The sequence below is a fragment of the Megalops cyprinoides genome, chromosome 9 (assembly GCF_013368585.1).
Source record: "Megalops cyprinoides isolate fMegCyp1 chromosome 9, fMegCyp1.pri, whole genome shotgun sequence".
NCBI lineage: Eukaryota > Metazoa > Chordata > Actinopteri > Elopiformes > Megalopidae > Megalops > Megalops cyprinoides.
In genome coordinates, this window is record NC_050591.1 from 8002371 (window position 1) to 8027248 (window position 24878).

At 45.1% G+C, this 24878-nt stretch overlaps 5 protein-coding genes across 6 annotated transcripts; all 5 read right to left on the reverse strand.

The window, feature by feature from the left end:
• Positions 1-3880: 3880 nt before the first annotated feature.
• On the reverse strand, positions 3881-4267 carry LOC118783625 (histone H2A-like). Its single transcript, XM_036537577.1, has one exon. It carries the CDS (start codon positions 4265-4267, stop codon positions 3881-3883), a length of 387 nt encoding a protein of 128 aa, XP_036393470.1.
• A 951-nt stretch (positions 4268-5218) lies between these two features.
• Positions 5219-5884, reverse strand: LOC118783622 (histone H1-like). Of its 2 annotated transcripts, XM_036537575.1 has the most exons (2): positions 5450-5884; positions 5219-5404 (listed from the first exon to the last, which is right to left on the reverse strand). In XM_036537575.1, the coding sequence occupies exons 1-2, from the start codon at positions 5882-5884 to the stop codon at positions 5219-5221; spliced, it is 621 nt and encodes a 206-aa protein (XP_036393468.1). The 2 variants fall into 2 exon arrangements, with proteins under 2 accessions (XP_036393468.1, XP_036393467.1); XM_036537574.1 differs by having other exon boundaries at positions 5219-5884.
• A 3492-nt stretch (positions 5885-9376) lies between these two features.
• LOC118783626 (histone H2B) lies at positions 9377-9828 on the reverse strand. The gene has a single exon (XM_036537578.1). The coding sequence runs from the start codon at positions 9826-9828 to the stop codon at positions 9454-9456; it is 375 nt and encodes a 124-aa protein (XP_036393471.1). The 3' UTR covers positions 9377-9453.
• Positions 9829-17940: 8112 nt separating this feature from the next.
• On the reverse strand, positions 17941-18327 carry LOC118783624 (histone H2A-like). The gene has a single exon (XM_036537576.1). It carries the CDS (start codon positions 18325-18327, stop codon positions 17941-17943), a length of 387 nt encoding a protein of 128 aa, XP_036393469.1.
• A 920-nt stretch (positions 18328-19247) lies between these two features.
• Positions 19248-19871, reverse strand: LOC118783245 (histone H1-like). Its single transcript, XM_036537009.1, has one exon. It carries the CDS (start codon positions 19869-19871, stop codon positions 19248-19250), a length of 624 nt encoding a protein of 207 aa, XP_036392902.1.
• Positions 19872-24878: the final 5007 nt, after the last annotated feature.

A 24878-nucleotide genomic window follows, 5' to 3' on the forward strand; every position in this document is an offset into this window, starting at 1 on the left:
GGCCCAGGTAGATGTCATGCTAGATGTCATTTGCTAAGCAGGTTTCATCCAGTAATCTTTTACTATCGTGAATCCATGCAATTTACTGTGCTAATCGGTCCATCATTTATTCATTTGGCAGACACTTTTATCCAAAGAGATTTACAAGTGAAGTACAGTACAACATAAGTGAAAACCCATACAGGTTCAAATGTGACAACATAGTGAATACAGTTTTTAATCGGCAGTTTATCTTCATGTCATATTTTCTGCAAAATATTGTTACGGCTGGATCAGACACAGCAGCATGCGCAATCCTTTATTGTCCAGACTACCGTTACACGTACATTCTACCATGCTGAACGTTCTATTGGTAGCCTGTGGTGGATATCCCCCTGGTCTGGGCCAAATGGGCCGAGGGTCTTCCTCCACATTTTGATGCCTTCCGGAAAATAATAAGTCCTCACAGAGTGATATAATCATGGTTGTTTGGTTTATTGCATATGGTGATTAATCACATATAGTAAACCAGGTTGGTCCACGGAGCAACAGGTGTATATGTGGTGTGTATACATTCACAAGCACTCCCCAATCACTCTGCCCTGCCCTCAGCCTGCATCCATCCTTTATGCCTTTTCTCACTCCTCCTATCCCAGACCCCAATTTCCAACTCCTCCCAGGCTCCTCCTTCAAGATCATCCCATTTTCCATTTAATACACCATTATTTAATCTTTAAGCTGTTACATTTACCCCGACCTGGAAAGTCCCGTAAACTCAATAGTCATTAATTGTGTATTATTTTTAAACATAACACTTCTGAAATTTCCCATTATTTCCACTCCACACCTATATGATTTTTAAACATAATTAAATAATACAGAGTTCATTTTATTTTTAAGCATATAAGCCTAGAAAATCATCATTATTTCTGAATTATATTGAATAATTGAATAATAAAAATAATTGAATAATAAAAAAGGTTAAATAACTCAGTTAGCCAGACAGCGGTGCTGCAGATTGTAAGAAGGCACACAGATATCTATGTGCCATAAGCTACAAAGACCTTAAAAATGTAAGAACTAAACCCAGTCTGGACACGGCCCAGGAGATGGGCTGCGAGAGCAAGACAAAGAAGAACTAAGAAATGAGGCGTTGGCTCAGCACTACTATGATGGGCAACTATGACGAAGTGCAGTAAATCCACATGCAGTTCGCAATCATTTGTCAGTAGGTGTCTCGGCCAAAGCAGGCAATCAGCTCTTATTTTTAAGGTGTATGACCCCTAAAAGTAATGCAAAATTAAGGTGACATACATATTTTAAAAGATGACAGAAATGTGCTGATGCACCACAGGGGCATGCTGGGGGGAAAGAGACAACGGGAAAAAGTGGCGTAACTGCGAAAAAGCAACATTAAGCGTGCAGCGTGACTGTGAAAAAGCAACAATAAGCGTGTAGCGTGACTGCGAAACAATAGGAGAAGGCAGCCTGACTGTGAATCCAGAGGGAAAAGATACAATAAGCGAAGACCGTAAACCAATAGGAGAAGGTGGCATTACTATGGAACAGCAACATAGCGCACAAAGGTTCTGGGGGGACTTCCATGGAGGGCCAATGCTGCAGGCAGTGTTGCTTCTCCAAGGTCACCCACTGTCCTGTAATAGCCCCCAAGATTACCCCCCCCCAAGGCAATGTCTTACAACGGCCTACATGCAATGTTTATGACCTAGGGTAACTCCCCAGCATTACTTAGACATAGAATCACATCATATTACTTTTCAGTAGTAAAGCTTAATGCATACAATAGTTTCCACTATACAAAGTGTAATGGAATACATATTGTTTTTTTAAGACTAACATATTAGATTGTCTGGTTTCCTTCTACACGTGAAGACCTCCACATGTATAGTAAAGATAAAGTAAATAGCTAATGTAATATATCAATAACTTCAGTTATGTCAATAACTGGTTAAAATCAAATATGGGGGTGGGGGTGTGTGAAAGTGGCAATGCTCATAATTTACATATGGAGTACACACTTAAAACATTTCCACCACAAGCCTATTATTTGAATAGAGAGGCATGCATGATACACGGTCATTCATTGTAATGGGCTACTATAAGTTAAAACTCTTTCTGCTTTTAGTGCCTTCCAAAAGCTGAGTGCTGAGAACTGTAATTCAGAAATGCTCTCAGAGCGACAAAGCAGATGACTCCATGTGGATAAATAAAATAAACCTTTGACGGAGCCTGCGCAAGGACAGCGACGCCTGCTCTGGAACACAGATGCGTTGATATAGTAAAAGGAAGTAAAAGGAAGCGGTACCCAGTCTTTGTCTGGACTCAATTCAGCGTCAGCAGTTGTCATGTTACGTCGCAAAAGCACAGCACGTCATATTCACTCAAAAGCTTTTAAAAAGGGACTTGCACTAGATGCGACTAGAGACCCGTGCAATTTTTGATCGCCATTTGGCGTAATTAAAGCGTGCTCACATGCGAGGAAAGCGAACAGCGGCACTCACATCGTGGTGATTTCACAACAAGGGCGAGGGGGCGAAGCGCTTCAAGCACAAATCCCGCACAATTACGAAATATGGAGAGATCTGCGTTTCCGAGACACTCTTATGTGGCTCTTAAAAGAGCCGTTGGATATTCGGTTTACTTTGTATTTGTACTGGCGCATTTTAAGCGCGCTCTCCTCGGATGCGGCGAGCCAGCTGGATGTCCTTGGGCATGATGGTCACCCTCTTGGCGTGGATGGCACACAAATTGGTGTCCTCAAACAAGCCAACCAGATAGGCCTCGCTGGCTTCCTGCAGAGCCATGACGGCAGAGCTCTGGAAACGCAGGTCGGTCTTGAAATCCTGGGCAATTTCTCTCACCAGCCGCTGGAAGGGCAGCTTGCGAATCAGAAGCTCGGTCGACTTCTGGTAACGGCGGATTTCTCTCAGAGCCACTGTGCCAGGCCTGTAACGGTGAGGCTTCTTCACACCGCCTGTTGCAGGCGCGCTCTTACGAGCAGCCTTGGTGGCGAGCTGTTTCCTGGGGGCTTTGCCACCAGTAGATTTACGGGCAGTTTGCTTGGTTCTTGCCATCGCTACAAAGTACTTGTTTCTTGGCAGAAAAGTAAGCTGTGACACGCTCAGCGCATGTTTATAAGGCGTAGCAGTCAAAGGCTGATTGGATGAGCTTATACGGAGCTGTAATTGGTCCGCACCTCAGTTCGTTGTCTGTGGTCATTGGATCGTTTCTTCATCGTCTCTGCCGCCTAAAATTCAAACATCTCTCTGCTCCCGCCTTCTTTCCCAAACTCCTCGCAAAGCTTTCTCGCGCACAAAGCCCTTTGTTCCAAGTTTGCTGTTCTCCCTGTCATCACAATAGTGATGGGAATAACAGCTCTTTTGGCTCCGTTCCTTTCCGAGAACCGTTCAATAGTATAGCGAAGTATTATATACTACTACTCGTATTGCCAGACCTTATATCATTGTGTGTATGTGCTTTACAACGTAACCGCCCTTTGAAGGCGAAAATCAATCACTCGAAGACCAGTCTCGCACCAAAGAGCCGCTCAAAAGACTCGGATAGGTCACGATAACATTTCACAAGCTATCGAGTCATTCGAGTTGCTAGATAATGCCGCTACAGTTCCGCCTGATCACGAGACAAGACCAACCCGGATGATCATCAAGTATACTTTGTATGAATGTACGCAGTCATACACATTTTGGAGTCGCTGAAATGGGCGTGATGCCGTTGAAATATATTCAATACGTGGCAACTGCCTTAACGTTGACCCCAGGTACACTCGAGTAGAGAGCAGTTTTGCGCATTTTAAAGACACCAGTGGGTGGCTCTTAAAAGAGCCTTTGGGTTATTGGGGCAGTGGTGGTCGCTGCAGCAATTACTTGCCCTTGACGGCTTTCTCGGTCTTCTTGGGCAGCAGCACAGCCTGGATGTTAGGCAGAACTCCACCCTGAGCGATAGTGACACCGCCCAGAAGCTTGTTCAGCTCCTCGTCGTTACGCACTGCAAGCTGCAGGTGACGGGGAATGATACGGGTCTTCTTGTTGTCCCGAGCAGCATTACCAGCCAGCTCAAGGATCTCAGCCGTAAGATACTCGAGCACAGCGGCCAAATAAACTGGGGCACCTGCGCCGACGCGCTCAGCGTAGTTTCCTTTGCGGAGCAGTCTGTGAACGCGACCGACCGGGAACTGGAGTCCAGCCCTGGACGAACGAGTCTTGGCTTTAGCCCTGGCTTTGCCACCGGTTTTACCTCTTCCACTCATGTTTGCTGCTCTTACTCGACAACCGTCAAAAGAAATGATACAACCAACTCTCGTGAGCCTAGTTTATAGTTACAAGAAACGCATTCATTGGATAAGGCTTCGATGGGATTTCATCCAATCAAATCTAAACAGGCCTTTTGCGCGGGCGTTCAACTTTTACAATGTTACCGGTGGAGAATTCAACGTCACTAAAATGTATCCGTACAACAGCCTCCACACTGATCCATTCCTCATATGCAAACGCACAGCCGACATGAATAAAGATATGTATAGTTACATCACTCGCTTATTGAATATACCACACTAATCTTAAACACATACTCTTGAAAGGTGCGATACTTTATTTTTATTATTCTTATTCCTCTTGTACATATTTTTACTTTCTATTTTTTTTTATCATTATTGTACACACTTTTCTCCTTTTATCTATTCTATTTTCATCTCTGCTACTTTGCACAGTCTATGGAGTTGGAGCGGTTGTACATTTCAACTTGTATAATGTTGCATGTGACAAAGTTCTTGATTCTTAATGCGTTATTAGGTTTTTTCCTTTTAAGTAGTCTGTGTTGCTCGTCTGTACTGTTTATTTCCCAAGTGTTTGTGAATTACTTGTGGTGTACAGTGATAAACCTTATTTCCCACTCGTGGAATCCATACTGCTACTAATTAACACGATTCAATAATTGCTGCTACTGGGACGCTAGGTAGAGCGTGAGCATGTTACTGCGCACGAAGGTCTGAACAAGAACGAGCTCATTTCTATTTGACATCTGCATATGCAGCCAATGTGTGTCTTTAAGGGAGCTGCACGTGTATTCACGTGTATACAGCACAGTCGCAACTGCAGGCATACAAGCAAAGTAAAGCGAGCTAAGCAAAAAGTGTTTGCGCTTTCACGAAGTGTTTGGGTGGCTCTTAAAAGAGCCTTTGGTGTGCGAGAAATGAACTTTCTCACTTTTTCTTGGGAGCTGCTTTCTTGGCTTTGGTGGTCTTGGGTTTGGCCACCTTGGGCTTAGCAGCCTTGGCTTTCTTGGGACTCTTGGTCGCCTTCTTGGCTGCTGCCGGCTTCTTGGCTTTCTTGGGACTCTTCGTGGTATTTTTGGGCGCAGCGGGCTTTTTCGCCTTCTTCGGTGACTTCTTGGCCGCGGCGGCGGGCTTCTTTGCCGCTGCCTTCTTGGCCGCGGTGGGCTTCTTTGCCGCCGCCTTCTTGGGCTTCTTGGCAGCAGCGGGTTTCTTGGCGGCCGGCTTCTTCGCTTTAGGAGCTGCTTTCTTAGCGGGCTTCTTTTTCGCAGCCTCGGCTTGCTTTTTGTTGAGCTTGAAAGAGCCAGATGCGCCGGTTCCTTTAGTCTGCAGCAGGGTGCCCTTGATTACCAGGCTCTTCAGTGCCATCTTGACGCGGGAGTTGTTCTTCTCCACATCGTAACCGCCGGCCGCCAGAGCTTTCTTCAGGGCGGCGAGGGACACTCCGCTCCTCTCCTTGGAGGCGGACACGGCCTTGACGATCAATTCTCCAACGCTAGGGCCCGATTTCCTTGGCTTGCTTGCTGCTTTCTTTTTAGGAGCCTTGGCCGGGGCGGCGGCAGCAGCGGCGGCGGGAGCTGGTGCGACTTCAGCCATGATCCTCTCGTTTGGATTTCTCGGTTAATACGTAGGCAGAACGTAGCACAGCCCGATTCAGAACTGCTTCCCAACCAGCGGGTTGGCCTTACTTAAACATCACATGAGAACCGTGTAGACTCAGCCCCTTCGGCAATGATTCGATGCTCCCGACAACCTTGTCCGCTTGTGTTTTCTCGTCGTGAAAATCAGTCAAATAATCAACCATGCAATTGTACACCAGGTGAAAAAGCACAGAATAATGACGGAAAGCCTTTCCGCTCGCATCACAACCCTTCGTGTTACGGAGTTCTGCTATATTTTAATGCGACCTGCCCAAACCCTAGTCGCTTTGCGGGGAGACATATCCCCTCACACTACTTTTCGTGCAGATTTTCACACTTTAAGCGGCTAAAACATTTGCTGCACTTTGACATCGCGTGTTATCCATTCACGCAAGACCCATGCGCAGCTCGAAAAGACAATGCCGGTCCTTTCGTAACCGGGCGTGAGTTTTAAATCGTACTCCTGTTGTGCCAGTTAAAGCACACGTCAAACCGTGTGTCCTCTTCGCTGCCCTTGGGTGAGATTTTGATCACTACCGTCATCTGTCTCTCTGTCTTCGTGCCCGCGTATGTTATCGGGGGTTCTCAAACCTTTTTTGGCATAAAGCACGACCTATTTTTTATTTCTTTTTTCTGGCTGCCTAGACCACGCATAGTCCCCAGCTTCAAGTTCTTGGGAGTCACCACCACAGAGGACCTCTCCTGGGCTGACAACACCTCAGCAGTGGTGGGCAACCACGAACCTCCCCCAAAAGCGGATTGCCAGCTTTTATAGATGCACCACAGAGAGCATCCTAACAAACTGCATGACAGCCTGGTACAGCAGCTGCACCAAAGCTGATAAAAAAAAGGCCCTGCAGCGTGTTGAAAACAGCACAAGACGTTGTTGGCATGGAGTTGCCATCACTGGAACATCTTCACAGCACTCGCTGCGTGAGGAGGGCTAAGAACATCATAAAGGACATTACACACCCTGGACACCATCTGTTTAAGCTCCTCCCATCAGACAGGCGCTTCAGAGCAATCCGCACACGCACAAATAGACTGAAAAGCAGTTTCTACGCAAAAGCTGTAACACTACTGAACTCAAATATCTCATCAGGCTAACAAGACTGATGTACTGCCCTCACTGGAGCACGTGCAATATCTATATTTATATTATTTATTTACTACTTGGAATAAGTGCAATATTTACACCGAACCTCTACTGCACCTATGTTGCTGGCGCCTTTGCACCCTTGTTTGTTGGTTGCATTTTATCGCTAATTGTATTTTTATACGTTATACTGTTTAAATTTCAAATTTCGTACTTGTTTAGATTCTGTAACTTTTTTTAATTGACGATATTTTATATTGCTTTTTCATTTTTGTTTTTTTTTTTTTTTTTTGTAAAATATAAGTGAGGACTTGAATATGAACGCAACGTTGTAGGCTGACACACTTGCAATTTCATTGTGCTTGCACAATGACAAAGTTCTTGCAATCTTTCAGCGTTGCCCATGGTCGAAATCAGGTCGCAACATGACATACACTCTTGTCATCTTGCAAAGCTCTTATACAGAGCGGCGTACAGTTTTATGTACTAAGGTAGCCGTGGGTTAAGTACCTCGCCCAAGGGTACAACAGGAGTGCCCCGGTGGGATTCACATCAACGACATTTTGGTTGCGAGTCCTGCTTCTTACCACAACACCACTCTGCCGCGATTACTCTAGTAGCTACTGATATTCGTACCCCTGTGCGTGGGACACTTAGCCCTTGTGTGATATTAGTATTCTGTATATTCCCCTTGTCCTTCGGTTCAAAAATGATCCACCTTCGCCACACTCGTATGATAAAGGCCCTTAATTGAAATGTAAGGCCCAAATCTATTTTGCGTGAAGAAACTCTCATCAACAGCTTGATGGATAACTGTGTTTTCGGACTTCACAATGCGGAGAGACTGAATGTATTATCTGCACGCCACTTTATTTTACTACAAATCACACACACACACATTATATATATAATTATATTATATAATATTTTGCTGCAATCTATGTTTATTGTTTTTATTTATTGGCTAAGGTTATTGCAACGGTATGAAAATCGATTGTATATTTTTCAGCAAGAGATAGTGTAGTGTTTAGAAGTAAAACAACGCCGGTAGGTAGTTACAGATTTTAATAAAAGAAACTAGGCACAAGCTCCCTCCACCAGGCATCCGGTGCAAAGCAACAACCGCAACAACAGCCAAGTCACTTTTTCCTTCTTTTCTAACGTGCACTATCTCACAGCACCACCTTGTGGTATAATGTAGAACAGAACAATTACTAACTGAGCTCAACAGATAGCACATAGCGTAAGAATTCAGCGCATGATGACCATGAAAATGTCAGTGAATTTTATTGAGAGGAAATACAGCAATAACATTCTTGAACTTTTGGACAGATCTAATAACTTTCTTCAACTCTTATCTTAGGAAGCATGAGCACCAAACTCATGGCTGTGTATTTCTCTATTTAGCACATGTATGACAGTATGCAAGTCGGCAAGCATGGGCTTTACAGATCTATTTTTCACACTTGTAACACATTGTGCTGGTATTACGGTCCGTCTTTGGGGCGGCAGAATTGGCAAACCTGCCCCGGCTGCAACCTCAGGTGGATGTCAGCTGACATGTGCAGCACCTTTATAACATTATGACCCCGCCCCTGACTCCATTCCATGTGAGAAAACAATCCTCTCCTGTAAAAAATCCACGAGTGTGTGTGAGAGAGAGAGTACAATACTGGAACTCCATCTGAAGTAATGCATGTGTGCTCGTGTGTGTTTGCATGTCTGTGCATATGTACATTTTTATATGTGAGAAAGTGAGGAGGAGATGGAAGGCACAACGGCATTGGTTCACACCTGGTATTGTCTTGGGTGATCCGATCCCAAGTGGACAGCTCTAAATACGTTCACACCTAGCATTAAAATCCCCATATCCATACATCTGTTGTCAAACATTTCCACCCGTAAAAAAAAATCGAAACCGAAATCCTTTGAGTACGGAAGCTTTTTTGATAATGTCAAATTTGGTGATCATTGATCGCTGTTTTGGGACATTAAGCCACGTTAAGCTTTTTCCTTATAATATATACACATACACACACATATATATATACACATGTGTGTCAAGACCCAATAAAATAGTAAATAAATGTACAATGTACAAAGCAAAAAATACAGAGCAGAAATGAGCACTGAGTGCAACCTATGGATAAGCAGGAAAGTAGAAAATACAGGACAATACTACAGGACACATGTGCAACCAGAAAAGATGTGCAAAAAAGGAAAGGAAAATGTACTTCAGAGATACTTGGCGTGCTAGACGGAACACAGGGCAAGCAATCATCTGATCCGGAGCACGTGCGCTGTCACACATTTATGTTTAAGCCGTTTATCCAACAAAGTGGACCGGGGGGAGATGGTTTTCGCCTCTTATCCGAAACAGTGAGTGGCTCTGAAAAGAGCCTTTGGGTTGGACGTGTCACCACGTCGTTTTACTTGGAGCTGGTGTACTTGGTGACGGCCTTGGTGCCCTCGGACACGGCGTGTTTGGCCAGCTCACCGGGCAAGAGCAGGCGCACGGCAGTCTGGATCTCCCTGGAGGTGATGGTGGAGCGCTTGTTGTAGTGAGCCAAACGAGACGACTCACCGGCGATGCGCTCGAAGATATCGTTGACGAAGGAATTCATGATGCCCATAGCCTTTGAAGAGATGCCAGTGTCAGGATGCACTTGTTTCAACACCTTGTACACGTAGATCGCGTAGCTCTCCTTCCTGGACTTTCTACGCTTCTTACCGCCCTTACCGGCCGTCTTGGTGACGGCTTTCTTCGATCCCTTCTTGGGAGCAGACTTGGCTGGTTCAGGCATGATGCTCGCTTCTTTACAGACACGAATGAAAACGCTCACGCCTCATGCTTGAGCTATATAAAGAAGGTATGCAAATTTTTGCCACGATCTCTGCCCAGCCAGTTATCGCTGGATCTCATTGGCAGATTCCTCCCACTCGGATGACATTCAAATTCGATTGGCGGGAACACCACATGCCTAAACGTTAGCCGTCTATCAAAACAAAGGACTTTACCGAGCGACTCCCACGTTTGCGCCTTTTTTCTTTTGTAGCTATTTTTCTTTTTTCTGCGAGAAGGTTTAGACTATGTATATCTAAAACATCTATAAACATCTTATGCACGCCGAGCTATGATATCCAACAGGCATTTGAGACAACGTTTTTCTTTTTCTACCTCAGATACTAGCTAGGTCTACTATAATTACAATGAAACATTCCAAGTCAGTGGTCTTCCGTTCTTACTGTCCAGTTTACTATATCAGGCGACTGACCTATCACATTCGGAAATAAAATGCTCTAAGGTCAGTCAGGTAATGGGACACATTTTAACGCATTTGACATACATTTAAACCAGACAAGTCAATAGCAGCTCTTCTCGGCAGTCTTCGTACTGATATCAGCCATGCGCTGTCCTTGGTCTCCTCTGACATGTTTTCGCACCTTACGTACTCAACACGGCTCTCAGAAAGCGTCGTTTTTCCATACACGATAGAACCACCATCATTTGTAATATTTATTGGTCTGTGTCCCAGTTTATAGGCGACTCCCAGCTCCCCGTTCGAGTGCTTAGCCTACAGGTCTTATTATAGAAAGTCACCCGTCGCCTTCGACGGCGCAAGGTGTTACTGGCAGTCAGCTAAGGGCTAACATTTGGTTACGGCCTCGGAAAGGAGCAGCACACAAGCACAACAATGTTACAACTGTGTCGTTGAGCGTGGAACGTCTGAGACTCTTTCAAATGGGAAAAGAGCCTTAAAAGAGCCTTTGGGTTGCTTTTCACTTTAGGATTCCGTGCAGACGCTTAGCCTCCGAAGCCGTACAGAGTGCGACCCTGACGCTTCAGAGCGTACACCACATCCATGGCAGTGACGGTCTTCCTCTTAGCATGCTCGGTGTAGGTGACGGCATCACGAATAACGTTCTCCAAGAAGACTTTCAGCACACCGCGCGTCTCCTCATAAATCAGACCAGAAATACGCTTAACACCACCTCGGCGAGCCAAGCGACGAATTGCTGGCTTGGTGATACCCTGGATATTATCGCGAAGAACCTTACGGTGACGCTTAGCGCCTCCTTTCCCCAAACCTTTACCTCCCTTTCCGCGGCCAGACATCGCTACAAGAGCTACGAACAGACGTAATGACTCTGCGTCTATGTACCCACATATACTCACCCGAAGACGACCTGATTGAAGCCTCTGCTCAAAGAAAAGCGGGTTCGAGTTAGAGCCCGCCCTACCTCCCTCCGTCCATTCAGGGAGGCTTTAACAGCACGTCCGTGCTCTGACAAAATCCTTGGCATGGCAACAATTACCGTGGCACGGTGGCAGTCTCCGCACCAGTATCAGTTACGTTTGGAGGTTCCGTTCAAAAGCAAGAAAGAAAACCGACTGTAATCAGTCTGGCAAATCGAAGGCTTCAAATGCTACAAGCTGCCGTACTTTGTTAAAGCTGAGCGCATGGTTCGTACTGTATGTAGTGCCACTGTCCAGAAATAAATCAAATATCGAACGACTAAACTCCAATATGGCGTTTGTGACACAGTGAATTGCTGTGGCAATATGGTGCAAAAGCATGCACAACAAGACTACGAGGTAACTGGTAGAAGCAGTCACTTAATGTTCATACTTGGAAACACAATCCAGGTCCCTTTCAAAACAAGGCCATAGCCTAATTTTGTTTCTACTATATGTGATGCTTCCACTGGCCACAACAGCAAACCTCCTCACTCCTACACCTGGCACAGCGGAGCCGGCTCCCTCTTAGTAGGGCCTGATGAACGCAAATGCCTGCCAGGTGTGTCCACTGGACATAATGTGAGGTGGGGAAGGGGTGGAGCCACTAGTGGGGGAAGCACTGGCCTTACATCACCTCTCCCCTTGTTGTGTCACAATATCAAACGACTAAACTCCAATATGAAGTAATTAAAACGCAGTCAGTTGCTGTGGCAACAAATCATGCACAACAAGACTATGAGGTAACTGGGAGAAGCAGTCCGTTATTGCTCATACTTCTCTGGGTTGGACTAGTGTACCATTTCATTTATGCTCTGTTTGCCTTAATGAAATTCAGTTGATAAGGAGGCCATAGATTTAGCTAGTATCATGTAAAACCCATTTCCATGGGCTGTATTGCTTGGGTGCCAGCCGATGTGACAAAGGTGTTAAAAGTGTTCTGTTCTGTGTTCTTCCACATCAAAGATGTGGAAGGTCTTAATTGGACACCTTAGCATGGGCCTTATTCCCTGTTTTTTTTATTTTATTTTTGTTTTATTACTCAGGTTATAGACGGTTTGTCCAATTTGCACTTGTTAAAAGATGACACCACAGTAAGCTAATGAAATTGGTGGGGGTGGCCTCTATTGATATAATGAGCTATAACTCCTGAATGCAATGTCCAAACATAACCAAACTTCAGATCCCTCATCTACAGACCATTAGACTCAAGCCTACCAAATTTGGTGTAAATCCATCCATAGGTGGCGCTATAGCAAACAAACGGTCATAACGCTATCAAGTTCAAATTTTGCATCCTGTGTCTTGGTTAAATGTCCTAATAAATTCTATAAGGACAAGTTGATAGGTCAAACAACATGGCACCCATAAACGTATCAAATTTCAGCAGCACTTAAACTGACTTAACTATGACTTATTATCATGAAACTTTGCAGGATTGTTTTGGATTTGTCAAATAGCAATCTGTATGAAAATTACATGGCAAACTCACTTTCCACCACTCCCCCAGTCAAAAACTATACTTTGCTACATTCCAGATGGCTACATGTTCAAAGTTTTATTTGTCACATGCCAAGGTACAATGTACACTAAGCAGTGAAATGATGGTTGGTAGCAGGGCAGACTGCAAAACTCACAATAGAAGGAAAATATAAAGAACATAACTAAGGAAGGCATACTATAAAGATAGCTAGGTCAGAAGTGTGTATATATATATATATATATATATATATATATACACACAGGTCCTTCTCAAAAAATTAGCATATTGTGATAAAGTTCACTATTTTCTGTTATGTAATGATAAACATTAGACTTTCATATATTTTAGATTCATTACACACAACTGAAGTAGTTCAAGCCTTTTATTGTTTTAATATTGATGATTTTGGCAAAAAAGTAAAGAAAAACCAAAAATCCCTATCTCAAAAAATTAGCATATGTCATCCGACCAATAAAAAAAAAAGTGTTTTTAATACAAAAAAAGTCAACCTTCAAATAATTATGTTCAGTTATGCACTCAATACTTGGTCAGGAATCCTTTTGCAAAAATGACTGCTTCAATGCGGCGTGGCATGGAGGCAATCAGCCGGTGGCACTGCTGAGGTGTTATGGAGGCCCAGGATGCTTCGATAGCGGCCTTAAGCTCATCCACAGTGTTGGGTCTGGTGTCTCAACTTCCTCTTCACAATATCCCACAGATTCTCGATGGGGTTCAGGTCAGGAGAGTTGGCAGGCCAGTTGAGCACAGTAATACCATGGTCAGTAAACCATTTACCAGTGGTTTTGGCACTGTGAGCAGGTGCCAGGTCGTGCTGAAAAATGAAATCTTCATCTCCATAAAGCTTTTCAGCAGATGGAAGCATGAAGTGCTCCAAAATCTCCTGATAACTAGCTGCATTGACCCTGCCCTTGATAAAACACAGTGGACCAACACCAGCAGCTGACATGGCACCCCAGAGCATCACTGACTGTGGGTACTTGACACTGGACTTCAGGCATTTTGGCATTTCCTTCTCACCAGTCTTCCTCCAGACTCTGGCACCTTGATTTCCGAATGACATGCAAAATTTGCTTTCATCCGAAAAAAGTACTTTGGACCACTGAGCAACAGTCCAGTGCTGCTTCTCTGTAGCCCAGGTCAGGCGCTTCTGCCGCTGTTTCTGGTTCAAAAGTGGCTTGACCTGGGGAATGCGGCACCTGTAGCCCATTTCCTGCACACGCCTGTGCACGGTGGCTCTGGATGTTTCTACTCCAGACTCAGTCCACTGCTTCCACAGCTCCCCCAAGGTCTGGAATCGGCCCTTCTCCACAATCTTCCTCAGGGTCCGGTCACCTCTTCTGGTTGTGCAGCGTTTTCTGCCACACTTTTTCCTTCCCACAGACGTCCCACTGAGGTGCCTTGATACAGCACTCTGGGAACAGCCTATTCGATCAGAGATTTCTTTCTGTGTCTTACCCTCTTGCTTGAGGGTGTCAATGATGGCCTTCTGGACAGCAGTCAGGTCGGCAGTCTTACCCATGATTGCGGTTTTGAGTAATGAATCAGGCTGGGAGTCTTTAAAAGCCTCAGGAATCTTTTGCAGGTGTTTAGAGTTAATTCGTTGATTGAGATGATTAGGTTAATAGCGTGTTTAGAGTACCTTTGTGTACCTGTGTGCAGTATGTGAGTGACTGTTTCATCAGTGGAGCGTTTGGGGCAGTAGGCGAATTGAGGGGGTCCAGAGTGCATGGCAGAGAGGAGCAGATGTAGTCCTTCATCATCCTCTCAAAGCACTTCATTATTTCTGATGTGAAGGGCTATAATGCGGTGGTTGTTTAAATTAGTTGGGGAGGGCTTTTATCTGCACAGGAACAATAACAGATCAATCTTAAATGTCTTAAAGTACATTGTATAACTTGTCTTTAACTCTATCTGGCCAGTGCCGGCCAGAAGCAGATGGGCTCCCCCTCTGAGCCAGGTTCTGCTCAAGGTTTCTTCCTGATAGGGAGTTTATCCTTGCCACTGTTGCCTTAGGCTTGCTCTCAGGGGGTCTCAGGCCTGGGAACAATGTAAAGCTGCTTTGTGACAACTTGTGTTGTAAAAAGCGCTATACAAATAAAAATGAATTGAATTGAAACACATGGGTACTATGGCTTAAGGTGATCAAGTTTGTTGTAAATCCATGAATGGGTGGCACTATAGCAAAGAAATGGCCATACCTCCGAAACCAATTCCCTACCTAAGTTAATATTTTGTATGCTGCATCTTTCTCAAAGGTCTTGATAAAGTCTTCAAGGACAAGTAATAACGGCAGCCATCACCCATTCAATTTTCGGCTGATCTGCTTGGACCCCGTAATCGCCGCATGCGGCTGTATAGATACACTCCCGGGCAAAAAAAAAAAAAAAAAATGGGCCAAGCCCAGAATGGCAAAACATTAAGTTTTTAATGGTCTTAATAACAAACGACTTTTTAGGAAACTAGCAAGAATTAAACAACTAGATAAAGTAACTTAGTATGGGATAGCTTTCCCCTGTGATTTCTTTAAATGTTGAAGCCTTGAGGGTAAACTTGCAGACAGCGTTTTACAGAAGGAAGAGTCAATATTGTTCCACTCAGCATTGATGGCTTCAAACAGTTGATGAGTAGTTGAAAAACATTTCCCGGCTAGTTTTTGTTTAATGTGAGACCAAATATTCTCTATAGGGTTCAAATCTGGACTGTGGCCGGGCCAAAACATGAGCCTGATGGACTTGTTCTCAAGCCACTTCTTGGTGGTCTTTGCAGTGTGGGCAGGAGCATTGTCTTGTTGAAAAATAATGTCTGATTGTTCCTCAGCAAGCAAGAAAACAAGCAAGTCTTTCTCCTGTACTCCAAAGCATTCATTGATTTTTCACAGTGAAGTGGTTCACCAGTACCAGCAGCTGAAAAGGTTCCCCACATCATTACACTGTGGTAGAGATGCACATATTGTATTTTGCAGCAGGTCTTTGAAGACGCCTCACCATATACAACTCTGCTGAACCACTCTGAATCAAACTTTCCATATTCTACCAAAAACTGTTTTTGATGTTTTTCTCAGACAGCAATGGCTTTTTAACACATCTTATAGACACGAAACCTGTTGTTCTCGAAAAATTCTTGTTGTCTGAGGTCTTGAATTCTTCTGACAGTTTTTTTCCTGTCTTTGAGAACTGTAAATTTCAGCAGGTGGTCATCCCTGCATGACGTGACTTTGGGCCCTCCAGATCCTTTCTGGCATCATCACCTGCTGTTTCAAAGCGTTGACCTATTCTCTTAATAGCTGATAGAGAAATAGGGATTTTCTCTGCCTTTAGGATCTTGTAAATTTCAGAATAACTACAGCTGGCCTGATGAAGACCAGCTATGCGATTTCTGAAGCTGAGTGCTGAGAATTGTAATTCAGAAATGCTCTCAGAGCGACAAAGCAGATGACAGTCTCCAAGTGGATAAATAAAATAAACCTTTGACGGAGCCTGCGCAAGGACAGCGATGGCCAGCCTGCTCTGGAACACAGATGCGTTGATATAGTAAAAGGAAGTAAAAGCAAGCGGTATCCAGTCTTTATCTGGACTTAATTCAGCGTCAGCTGTTGACATGTTATGCAGCGAAAGCACAGCACGTCATATTCACACAAAAGCTTTTAAAAAGGGACTTGCACTAGATGCGACTAGAGACCCGTGCAATGTTTTTGATCGCCATTTGATGTCATTAGGGCGTGCTCACATGCGAGGAAAGCGAACAGCGGCACTCACATGTCCACATCGTGGTGATTTCACAGCAGGGATGAGGGGGGGGGGGGAAGCGCTTCAAGCACAAACCCAGCACACGAAATATGGAGAGATCTGCGTTTCTGAGACACACTTATGTGGCTCTTAAAAGAGCCGTTGGATATTCGGTTTAGACAGTGTACTGACGCATTTTAAGCGCGCTCTCCTCGGATGCGGCGGGCCAGCTGGATGTCCTTGGGCATGATGGTCACCCTCTTGGCGTGGATGGCACACAGATTGGTGTCCTCAAACAAGCCAACCAGATAGGCCTCGCTGGCTTCCTGCAGAGCCATGACGGCAGAGCTCTGGAAACGCAGGTCGGTCTTGAAATCCTGGGCAATTTCTCTCACCAGCCGCTGGAAGGGCAGCTTGCGAATCAGAAGCTCGGTCGACTTCTGGTAACGGCGGATTTCTCTCAGAGCCACTGTGCCAGGCCTGTAACGGTGAGGCTTCTTCACACCGCCTGTTGCAGGCGCGCTCTTACGAGCAGCCTTGGTGGCGAGCTGCTTCCTGGGGGCTTTGCCACCAGTAGATTTACGAGCAGTCTGCTTGGTTCTAGCCATCGCAACGAAATACTTGCTTCTCTCTTGACAGAAAAGTAACAACGATACCCTCAGCACATGTTTATAAGGCATAGCAGGCAAAGGCTGATTGGATGAGCTTATACAGAGCTGTAATTGGTCCGCACCTCAGTTCGTTGTCTCTGGCCATTGGGTCGTTGCGTCTCTGCCGCCTAAAATTCAAACATTTCTCTGCTCCCGCCTTCTTTCCTAATCTCCTAGCAAACCTTCCTCGCGCACAAAGGCCTTTGTTCCAATTTTGCTGTTCTCCCTGTCATACTCGTTCACAATAGTGATGGGAATAACAGCTCTTTTGGCTCCGTTCCTTTCCGAGAGCCGTTCAATAGAGCGGCTCATCGTTCTTTTAGGGGGCGGGGATTACTAAGTTTATCTGCGAAATATTACATACTACTCCTCGTATTGCCAGACCTAATATCATTGTGTATATGTGCTTTACAACGTAACCACCGAAAAATCAATCACTCGAAGACCAGTCTCGCACCAAAGAGCCACTCAAAAGACTCGGATAGGTCACAATATTTCACAAGCTATCGAGTCATTCGAGTTGCTAGATAATGCCGCTACAGTTCCGCCTGATCACGAGACAAGACCAACCCGGATGATCATCAAGTATACTTTGTATGAGTGTACGCAGTCATACACATTTTGGAGAGTGGCTGAAATGTGCGTGATGCCGTTGAAATATATTCAATACGTGGCAACTGCCTTAACGTTGACCCCAGGTACACTCGAGTAGAGAGCAGTTTTGCGCATTTTAAAGACACCAGTGGGTGGCTCTTAAAAGAGCCTTTGGGTTACTGGGGCAGTGGTGGTCGCTGCAGCAATTACTTGCCCTTGACGGCTTTCTCGGTCTTCTTGGGCAGCAGCACAGCCTGGATGTTAGGCAGAACTCCGCCCTGAGCGATAGTGACACCGCCCAGGAGTTTGTTCAGCTCCTCGTCGTTACGCACTGCAAGCTGCAGGTGACGGGGAATGATACGGGTCTTCTTGTTGTCCCGAGCAGCATTGCCAGCCAGCTCAAGGATCTCAGCCGTAAGATACTCGAGCACGGCGGCCAAATAGACCGGGGCACCAGCGCCGACGCGCTCAGCGTAGTTTCCTTTGCGGAGCAGTCTGTGAACGCGACCGACCGGGAACTGGAGTCCAGCCCTGGACGAACGAGTCTTGGCCTTAGCCCTGGCTTTGCCACCGGTTTTACCTCTTCCACTCATGTTTGCTGCTCTTACTCGACAACCGTCAAAAGAAATGATACAACCAACTCTCGTGAGCCTAGTTTATAGTTACAAGAAACGCATTCATTGGATAAGGCTTCGATGGGATTTCATCCAATCAAATCTAAACAGGCCTTTTGCGCGGGCGTTCAACTTTTACAATGTTACCGGTGGAGAATTCAACGTCACTAAAATGTATCCGTACAACAGCCTCCACACTGATCCATTCCTCATATGCAAACGCACAGCCGACATGAATAAAGATATGTATAGTTACATCACTCGCTTATTGAATATCCCACACTAATCTTAAACACATACTCTTGAAAGGTGCGATACTTTATTTTTATTATTCTTATTCCTCTTGTACATATTTTTTTTATTCCTTTTATCTATTCTATTTTCATCTCTGCTACTTTGCACAGTCTATGGAGTTGGAGCGGTTGTACATTTCAACTTGTATAATGTTGCATGTGACAAAGTTCTTGATTCTTAATGCGTTATTAGGTTTTTTCCTTTTAAGTAGTCTGTGTTGCTCGTCTGTACTGTTTATTTCCCAAGTGTTTGTGAATTACTTGTGGTGTACAGTGATAAACCTTATTTCCCACTCGTGGAATCCATACTGCTACTAATTAACACGATTCAATAATTGCTGCTACTGGGACGCTAGGTAGAGCGTGAGCATGTTACTGCGCACGAACGTCTGAACAAGACCGAGCTCATTTCTATTTGACATCTGCATATGCAGCCAGAGTGTGTCTTTAAGGAAGCTGCACGTGTATTCACGTGTATAGAGCACAGTCGCAACTGCAGGCATACAAGCAAAGTAAAGCGAGCTAAGCAAAAAGTGTTTGCGCTTTCACGAAGTGTTTGGGTGGCTCTTAAAAGAGCCTTTGGTGTGCGAGAAATGAACTTTGTGTTCACTTTTTCTTGGGAGCTGCTTTCTTGGCTTTGGTGGTCTTGGGTTTGGCCACCTTGAGCTTAGCAGCCTTGGCTTTCTTGGGACTCTTGGTCGCCTTCTTAGCTGCAGCCGGCTTCTTAGCTTTCTTGGGACTCTTCGTGGCCTTTTTGGGCGCAGCGGGCTTTTTCGCCTTCTTCGGTGACTTCTTGGCAGCGGCGGCGGGCTTCTTTGCCGCTGCCTTCTTGGGCTTCTTGGCAGCAGCGGGTTTCTTGGCGGCCGGCTTCTTCGCTTTAGGAGCTGCTTTCTTAGCGGGCTTCTTTTTCGCAGCCTCGGCTTGCTTTTTGTTGAGCTTGAAAGAGCCAGATGCGCCGGTTCCTTTAGTCTGCAGCAGGGTGCCCTTGATTACCAGGCTCTTCAGTGCCATCTTGACGCGGGAGTTGTTCTTCTCCACATCGTAGCCGCCGGCCGCCAGAGCTTTCTTCAGGGCGGCGAGGGACACTCCGCTCCTCTCCTTGGAGGCGGACACGGCCTTGACGATCAATTCTCCAACGCTAGGGCCCGGTTTCTTGGGCTTGCTTGCTGCTTTCTTTTTGGGAGCCTTGGCCGGCGCGGGGGCGGCGGGAGCGGGTGCGACTTCAGCCATACTCTTCTCGTTCGGTTCTCTCGTCTAGCAAACGCACAGCCTGTAGCACAGTCTGATTCAGAGCTGCTCGCCAAGCAGGGGGTTGGTCTTAAACATCACATGAGAACCGTGTAGACTCAATCCCCTTGTCAACGATTCATTGCTCCCGACACCTCCGTCCGCTTGTGTTTTCTCTTCGTGCAAAACAGTCAAAAATCAACCCCGCAACTGTTGCACAGGTGAAAATAGCACGGGACACTGACGGAAAGCCTTTCCGCTCGCATCACACCCCTCCGTGTTGCGGAATTCTGCTATATTTTAGTGCGACGTGCCCAAAACCCAGCCACTTAGCGGGGAGACACAACCCCTCACACTGCTTTTCGTGCAGATTTTCACACTTTAAGCGGCTAAAACATTTACTGCACTTTGACATCGTGTTATCCATTCACGCAAGACCCATGCGCAGCTCGAAAAGACAATGCCAGTCCTTTCGTAACCCGGCGTGAGTTTTTAATCGTACTCCTGTTGTGCCAGTTAAAGCACACGTCAAACCGTGTATCCTCTTCGCTGCCCTTGGGTGAGATTTTGATCACTACCGTCATCTGCCTCTCTGTCTTCGTGCCCGCGTATGTTATCGGGGGTTCTCAAACGTTTTTTTTTTTTTTGCATACAACACAAACATATTTTTTTCTGGCTGCCCAGACCACACATAGTCCTGTCCACATCAACACAGAGGCTGTGGAGAGAGTCCCCAGCTTCAAGTTCCTGGGAGTCACCACCACAGAGGACCTCTCCTGGGATGACAACACCTCAGCAGTGGTGGGCAAGGCACAACAACGCCTGTATTTTCTGAGGAGGCTAAGGAGAGTCAGCCTCGAACCCCCCCCCCCCCCCCAAAAGCTGCTTGTCAGCTTTTATAGATGCACCACAGAGAGCATCCTAACAAACTGCATGACAGCCTGGTACAGCAGCTGCACCAAAGCTGATAAAAAAAAAGGCCCTGCAGCGTGTTGAAAACAGCACAAGACGTTGTTGGCATGGAGTTGCCATCATTAGAACATCTTCACAGCACTCGCTGCGTGAGGAGGGCTAAGAACATCATAAAGGACATTACACACCCTGGACACCATCTGTTTAAGCTCCTCCCATCAGACAGGCGCTTCAGAGCAATCCGCACACGCACAAATAGACTGAAAAGCAGTTTCTACCCAAAAGCTGTAACACTACTGAACTCAAATATCTCATCAGGCTAACAAGACTGATGTACTGTGTAACAGTTTGGGTCCGTGTTTTTTGGCTGAGGCAGCCCGAAGAAGACGCCAGTTAAAAACTCACAGCCACACTAGTACTGGGACTTCAAAAATGTTCGTCGTTTATTATTAACGCAAATCATTCAACCCCACCAAGCTCGGTTGTACGGCTACCTATTTTTATCATACACGAACGAAACCCAAACGTTACCATTGAGGTGAAATTAAAAAAGAAAAAACAGCTCAGCCATAAGCATTTGTCTGTAACACATGACCTGCTCAACTAAAAATAAACCCAGGCGCTTCCCGATTACTCTGCCTCTCTCGCACTTTGGCGCACAGTATGTCTTAAAGGTACATTTCATAATTTCGACTGTTACAGTGTGTTTAAAAATGTCAACACACGTCGGTGAGCTATATAAATAGTGTAAATCAATGCATTTGTTGACTACTAATTACCAAAAGTCGCAGTTCCGTTTCTCTGTATTTACGCATTCAAATTGCTTGCCAGGAACTATCTGAAGTCTACGTGACGATCAAACATTTTGAAGTTCTTTATATAGCACACCAACATGTGTATGTAGTTACATCAATATGTTTTAAAAAAGTAAAATTCGGTACTATTTGAGGATTAGTGCCTCTACTCTAAGAAAAGCGGGTTCGACTTAGACCCCGCCCTCCCTCTTGCACGGCTCCGTCCATTCAAGGAGGCTTTAACAGCAAATTCCTTAGCATGGCAGCAATTACCGGCTGTTCCAGATTGTTGCACTGACGGTGAAACGAGGGAATTAATTGTTCTTCCGTAATAATTTGTTGGTAACATTCACTTACCCTTGAGAGACTCACAAAAGAAGTGCACGGGCCTGAGCGGCCAAAAATCAGCATGCCCCCGTCTGGGCCTTATGCAGCCCGTATCAGGCAGTATTGGGTGAGACTCAAGTTCACCGAGAAAGGTGACGCACCCACTAGAAATGAGATTGGGGAAAGGCTTTTCCGAGTCCCAGTGGCTCAACGCCAGCGATGTGTTTTCTTTTATTGGGCTGCCGGACAGAAAATATTACGAGCTCTGTTTTATGCAAGAAGGACCGCTTAGACGTTTCCTGGAGTTGCACTCTGCTAACGCAGAGAAATGGAAAGAATTCGAAGTTGAGTCTCCTGTTACATTAGACGTAAAGACCATTATTGTCAAGTTTTGGACCGGAAAGATCCCTGACCAAGACATCGAAACTTACTTGTCACGATTCTGTGAGATACTACAACCCGCCATAAAGCCCGTGGATCGCTTTGGTATCTGATACTATATTAGAAAGTACAAGGTGCGTATCCGTAGAGACAATTAAGGGAATCTGTACACGATCCCTAATTCTATGTGTCTGGGTCCCTACAATGGAAAAATCATATATCAAGGTCAAACCCAGACATGTCACATATGCCAAGCTGCGGACCAATCAACCAGGGAGTGTGAATACACAAAGTGTTGGCAGTGCGGTCTCCTGGGGCATAAATCCAAGGAATGCCAAAATGTGGCTAAGTGTAGCTTGTGCGGAGAAATGGGACATACTTTCTTCAATTGTCCCTATTCTTTCTTCAACAAGCTCAAACCAAAGCAAACCCGGGTTGAGGTGTCCAGGAAAATCACAGTATCCAGTAGCGATCTACACATGGAAGCCAACGAGAGGAGTGAGATCCATAAATATGAAAGAAAGGATATTAACCAGCCTGATCGTCAGCAGATTGCAGACGTTGAGAATGTCCAACAAATGTGGTGTAAAAGGGTATCTATTGTATCTGTCGGGGAAGATAGAGCGGATGGAATAGGGCTTTTATTGTCAGGAGGTCATAATCCTAAAAAAACGAGAAGTGATCCCTGGCCGACTCTCCGTAGTTGAATGTATATTCAAAGGGGAAAAGATCAGAATTATCAATGTGTATACTGCAAGCGACTGGTCAAAAAGTTAGTCTGTTTAACAAATGTACGAGTCTCTCCATAAAGGATATACAACCTTGGTATGTGGGGATTTTAATACAATTACCGACGAAAAGGACAAAATTTAAGAGAAATCCATAGAATTTATCCATAGAAGGGAAAACTCACAAAAAATGTGACGACGGACATCTAAGGGATTCCTTTAGAGCTATATATCCAGATAGAATTGATTTCACGAAAGCTGACGCTTCAGCAAAAACAAGAATTGACAGGATCTACGTAAGCGACAATTTAGAGGTGCAAAATTATAAAACGTGTTTGATGATCGAATCGGATCATTTAATGGTAACGATACAATGTAGGTTTACGGGGCAATTGAAAACGTATTGAAAACGTATTGGAAACTAAATACTCAATGCCTAGACAATTCGGATTTAGTTGCTGAATTAAAGCAAGAAATTAACAGAATCAAAGATTTGAGAATACTCACGAAAACAAGATTCTGAACTATGGGAGATTGCGAAAAAATAGGATAAAGGCCTTTTTTAAATATAGGTGCAAAAGTTTAAATCAAGAAAGGGATCAAAGGTATGATTATCTGATCAAGAAATTTGTAGAACTAAAAAATAAAAAAGATACACTATATGGACAAAAGTATTTGGCCACACCTGTTAATTATTGAATTCAGGTGTTTCAATCAGACCCGTTGCCACAGGTGTGTAAAATCAAGCACCTAGTCATGCAGTCTCCATTTGTAAACATTTGTGATACAAAATGGGTCGTTCTGAAGAGCTCAGTGACTTCAAGCTGTGATAGGATGCCACCTTTGCAATAAGACGGTTCGTGAAATTTCATCCCTGCTGGATATTCCACGGTCAACTGTAAGTGATATTATTAGAAGTGGAAGTGTTTAGGGAAAAACAGCAACTCAGCCATGAAGCGGAAGACCACGTAAAATCACTGAGCGGGCTCAATGACTGCTAAGGCGCATGGTGCGTAAAAGTCGCCAACGCTCTGCTGATTCCATAGCTGAAGAGTTCCGAACTTCCACTGGCATTAATGTAAGCACAAAAACTGTGTGGTGGGAGCTTCACGGAATGGGTTTCCATGGCCGAGCAGCTGCTTGCAAGCCTCACATCACCAAGTCCAATGCCAAGCGTCGGATGGAGTGGTGTAAAGCACACTGACACTGGACTGTGGAGCAGTGAAAACGTGTTCTGTGGAGTGACGAATCACGCTTCTCTGTTTGGCAGTCAGATGGGCGAGTCTGGGTTTGGCGGATGCCGGGAGAACGTTACCTGCCTGACTGCCTTGTGCCAACTGTGAAGTTTGGTGAAGGAGGGATAATGCTATGGGGCTGCATTTCAGGGTTTTGACTAGGTCCCTTATCTCCAGTGAAGGGCAATCTTAATGCTTCAGCATACCAAGACATTTTGGACAATGCTATGCTTCCAACTTTGTGGCAACATTTTGGGGAAGGCCCTTTTCTATTCCAACATGACTGTGCCTCAGTGCGCAAAGCAAGGACTATAAAGACATGGTTTGATGAGTTTGGTGTGGAATAGGGTTGGGAACCGAAATTCGGTTCCAAAATTAGAACCGAATCCAAGTACCGGGTACCCGTAAAAAAATTGAATTTCAGTTTCTAAATGTGTATGTGTCCATTTGTTTAGCCCTTTCGCACATACAGTCACACCAGTATGATTAGCCGTTTGGCGCATATGCTAAAACTGGTGCGATTAGAACCCTAGATTGGAAAAATTCTGGCTAATTTTAGCTTTGAGGAAATGATTTAACATTAAAAATGTAGCAAATGCTAGCTGAAAACTATGAGAAGCTTAACACTGACGA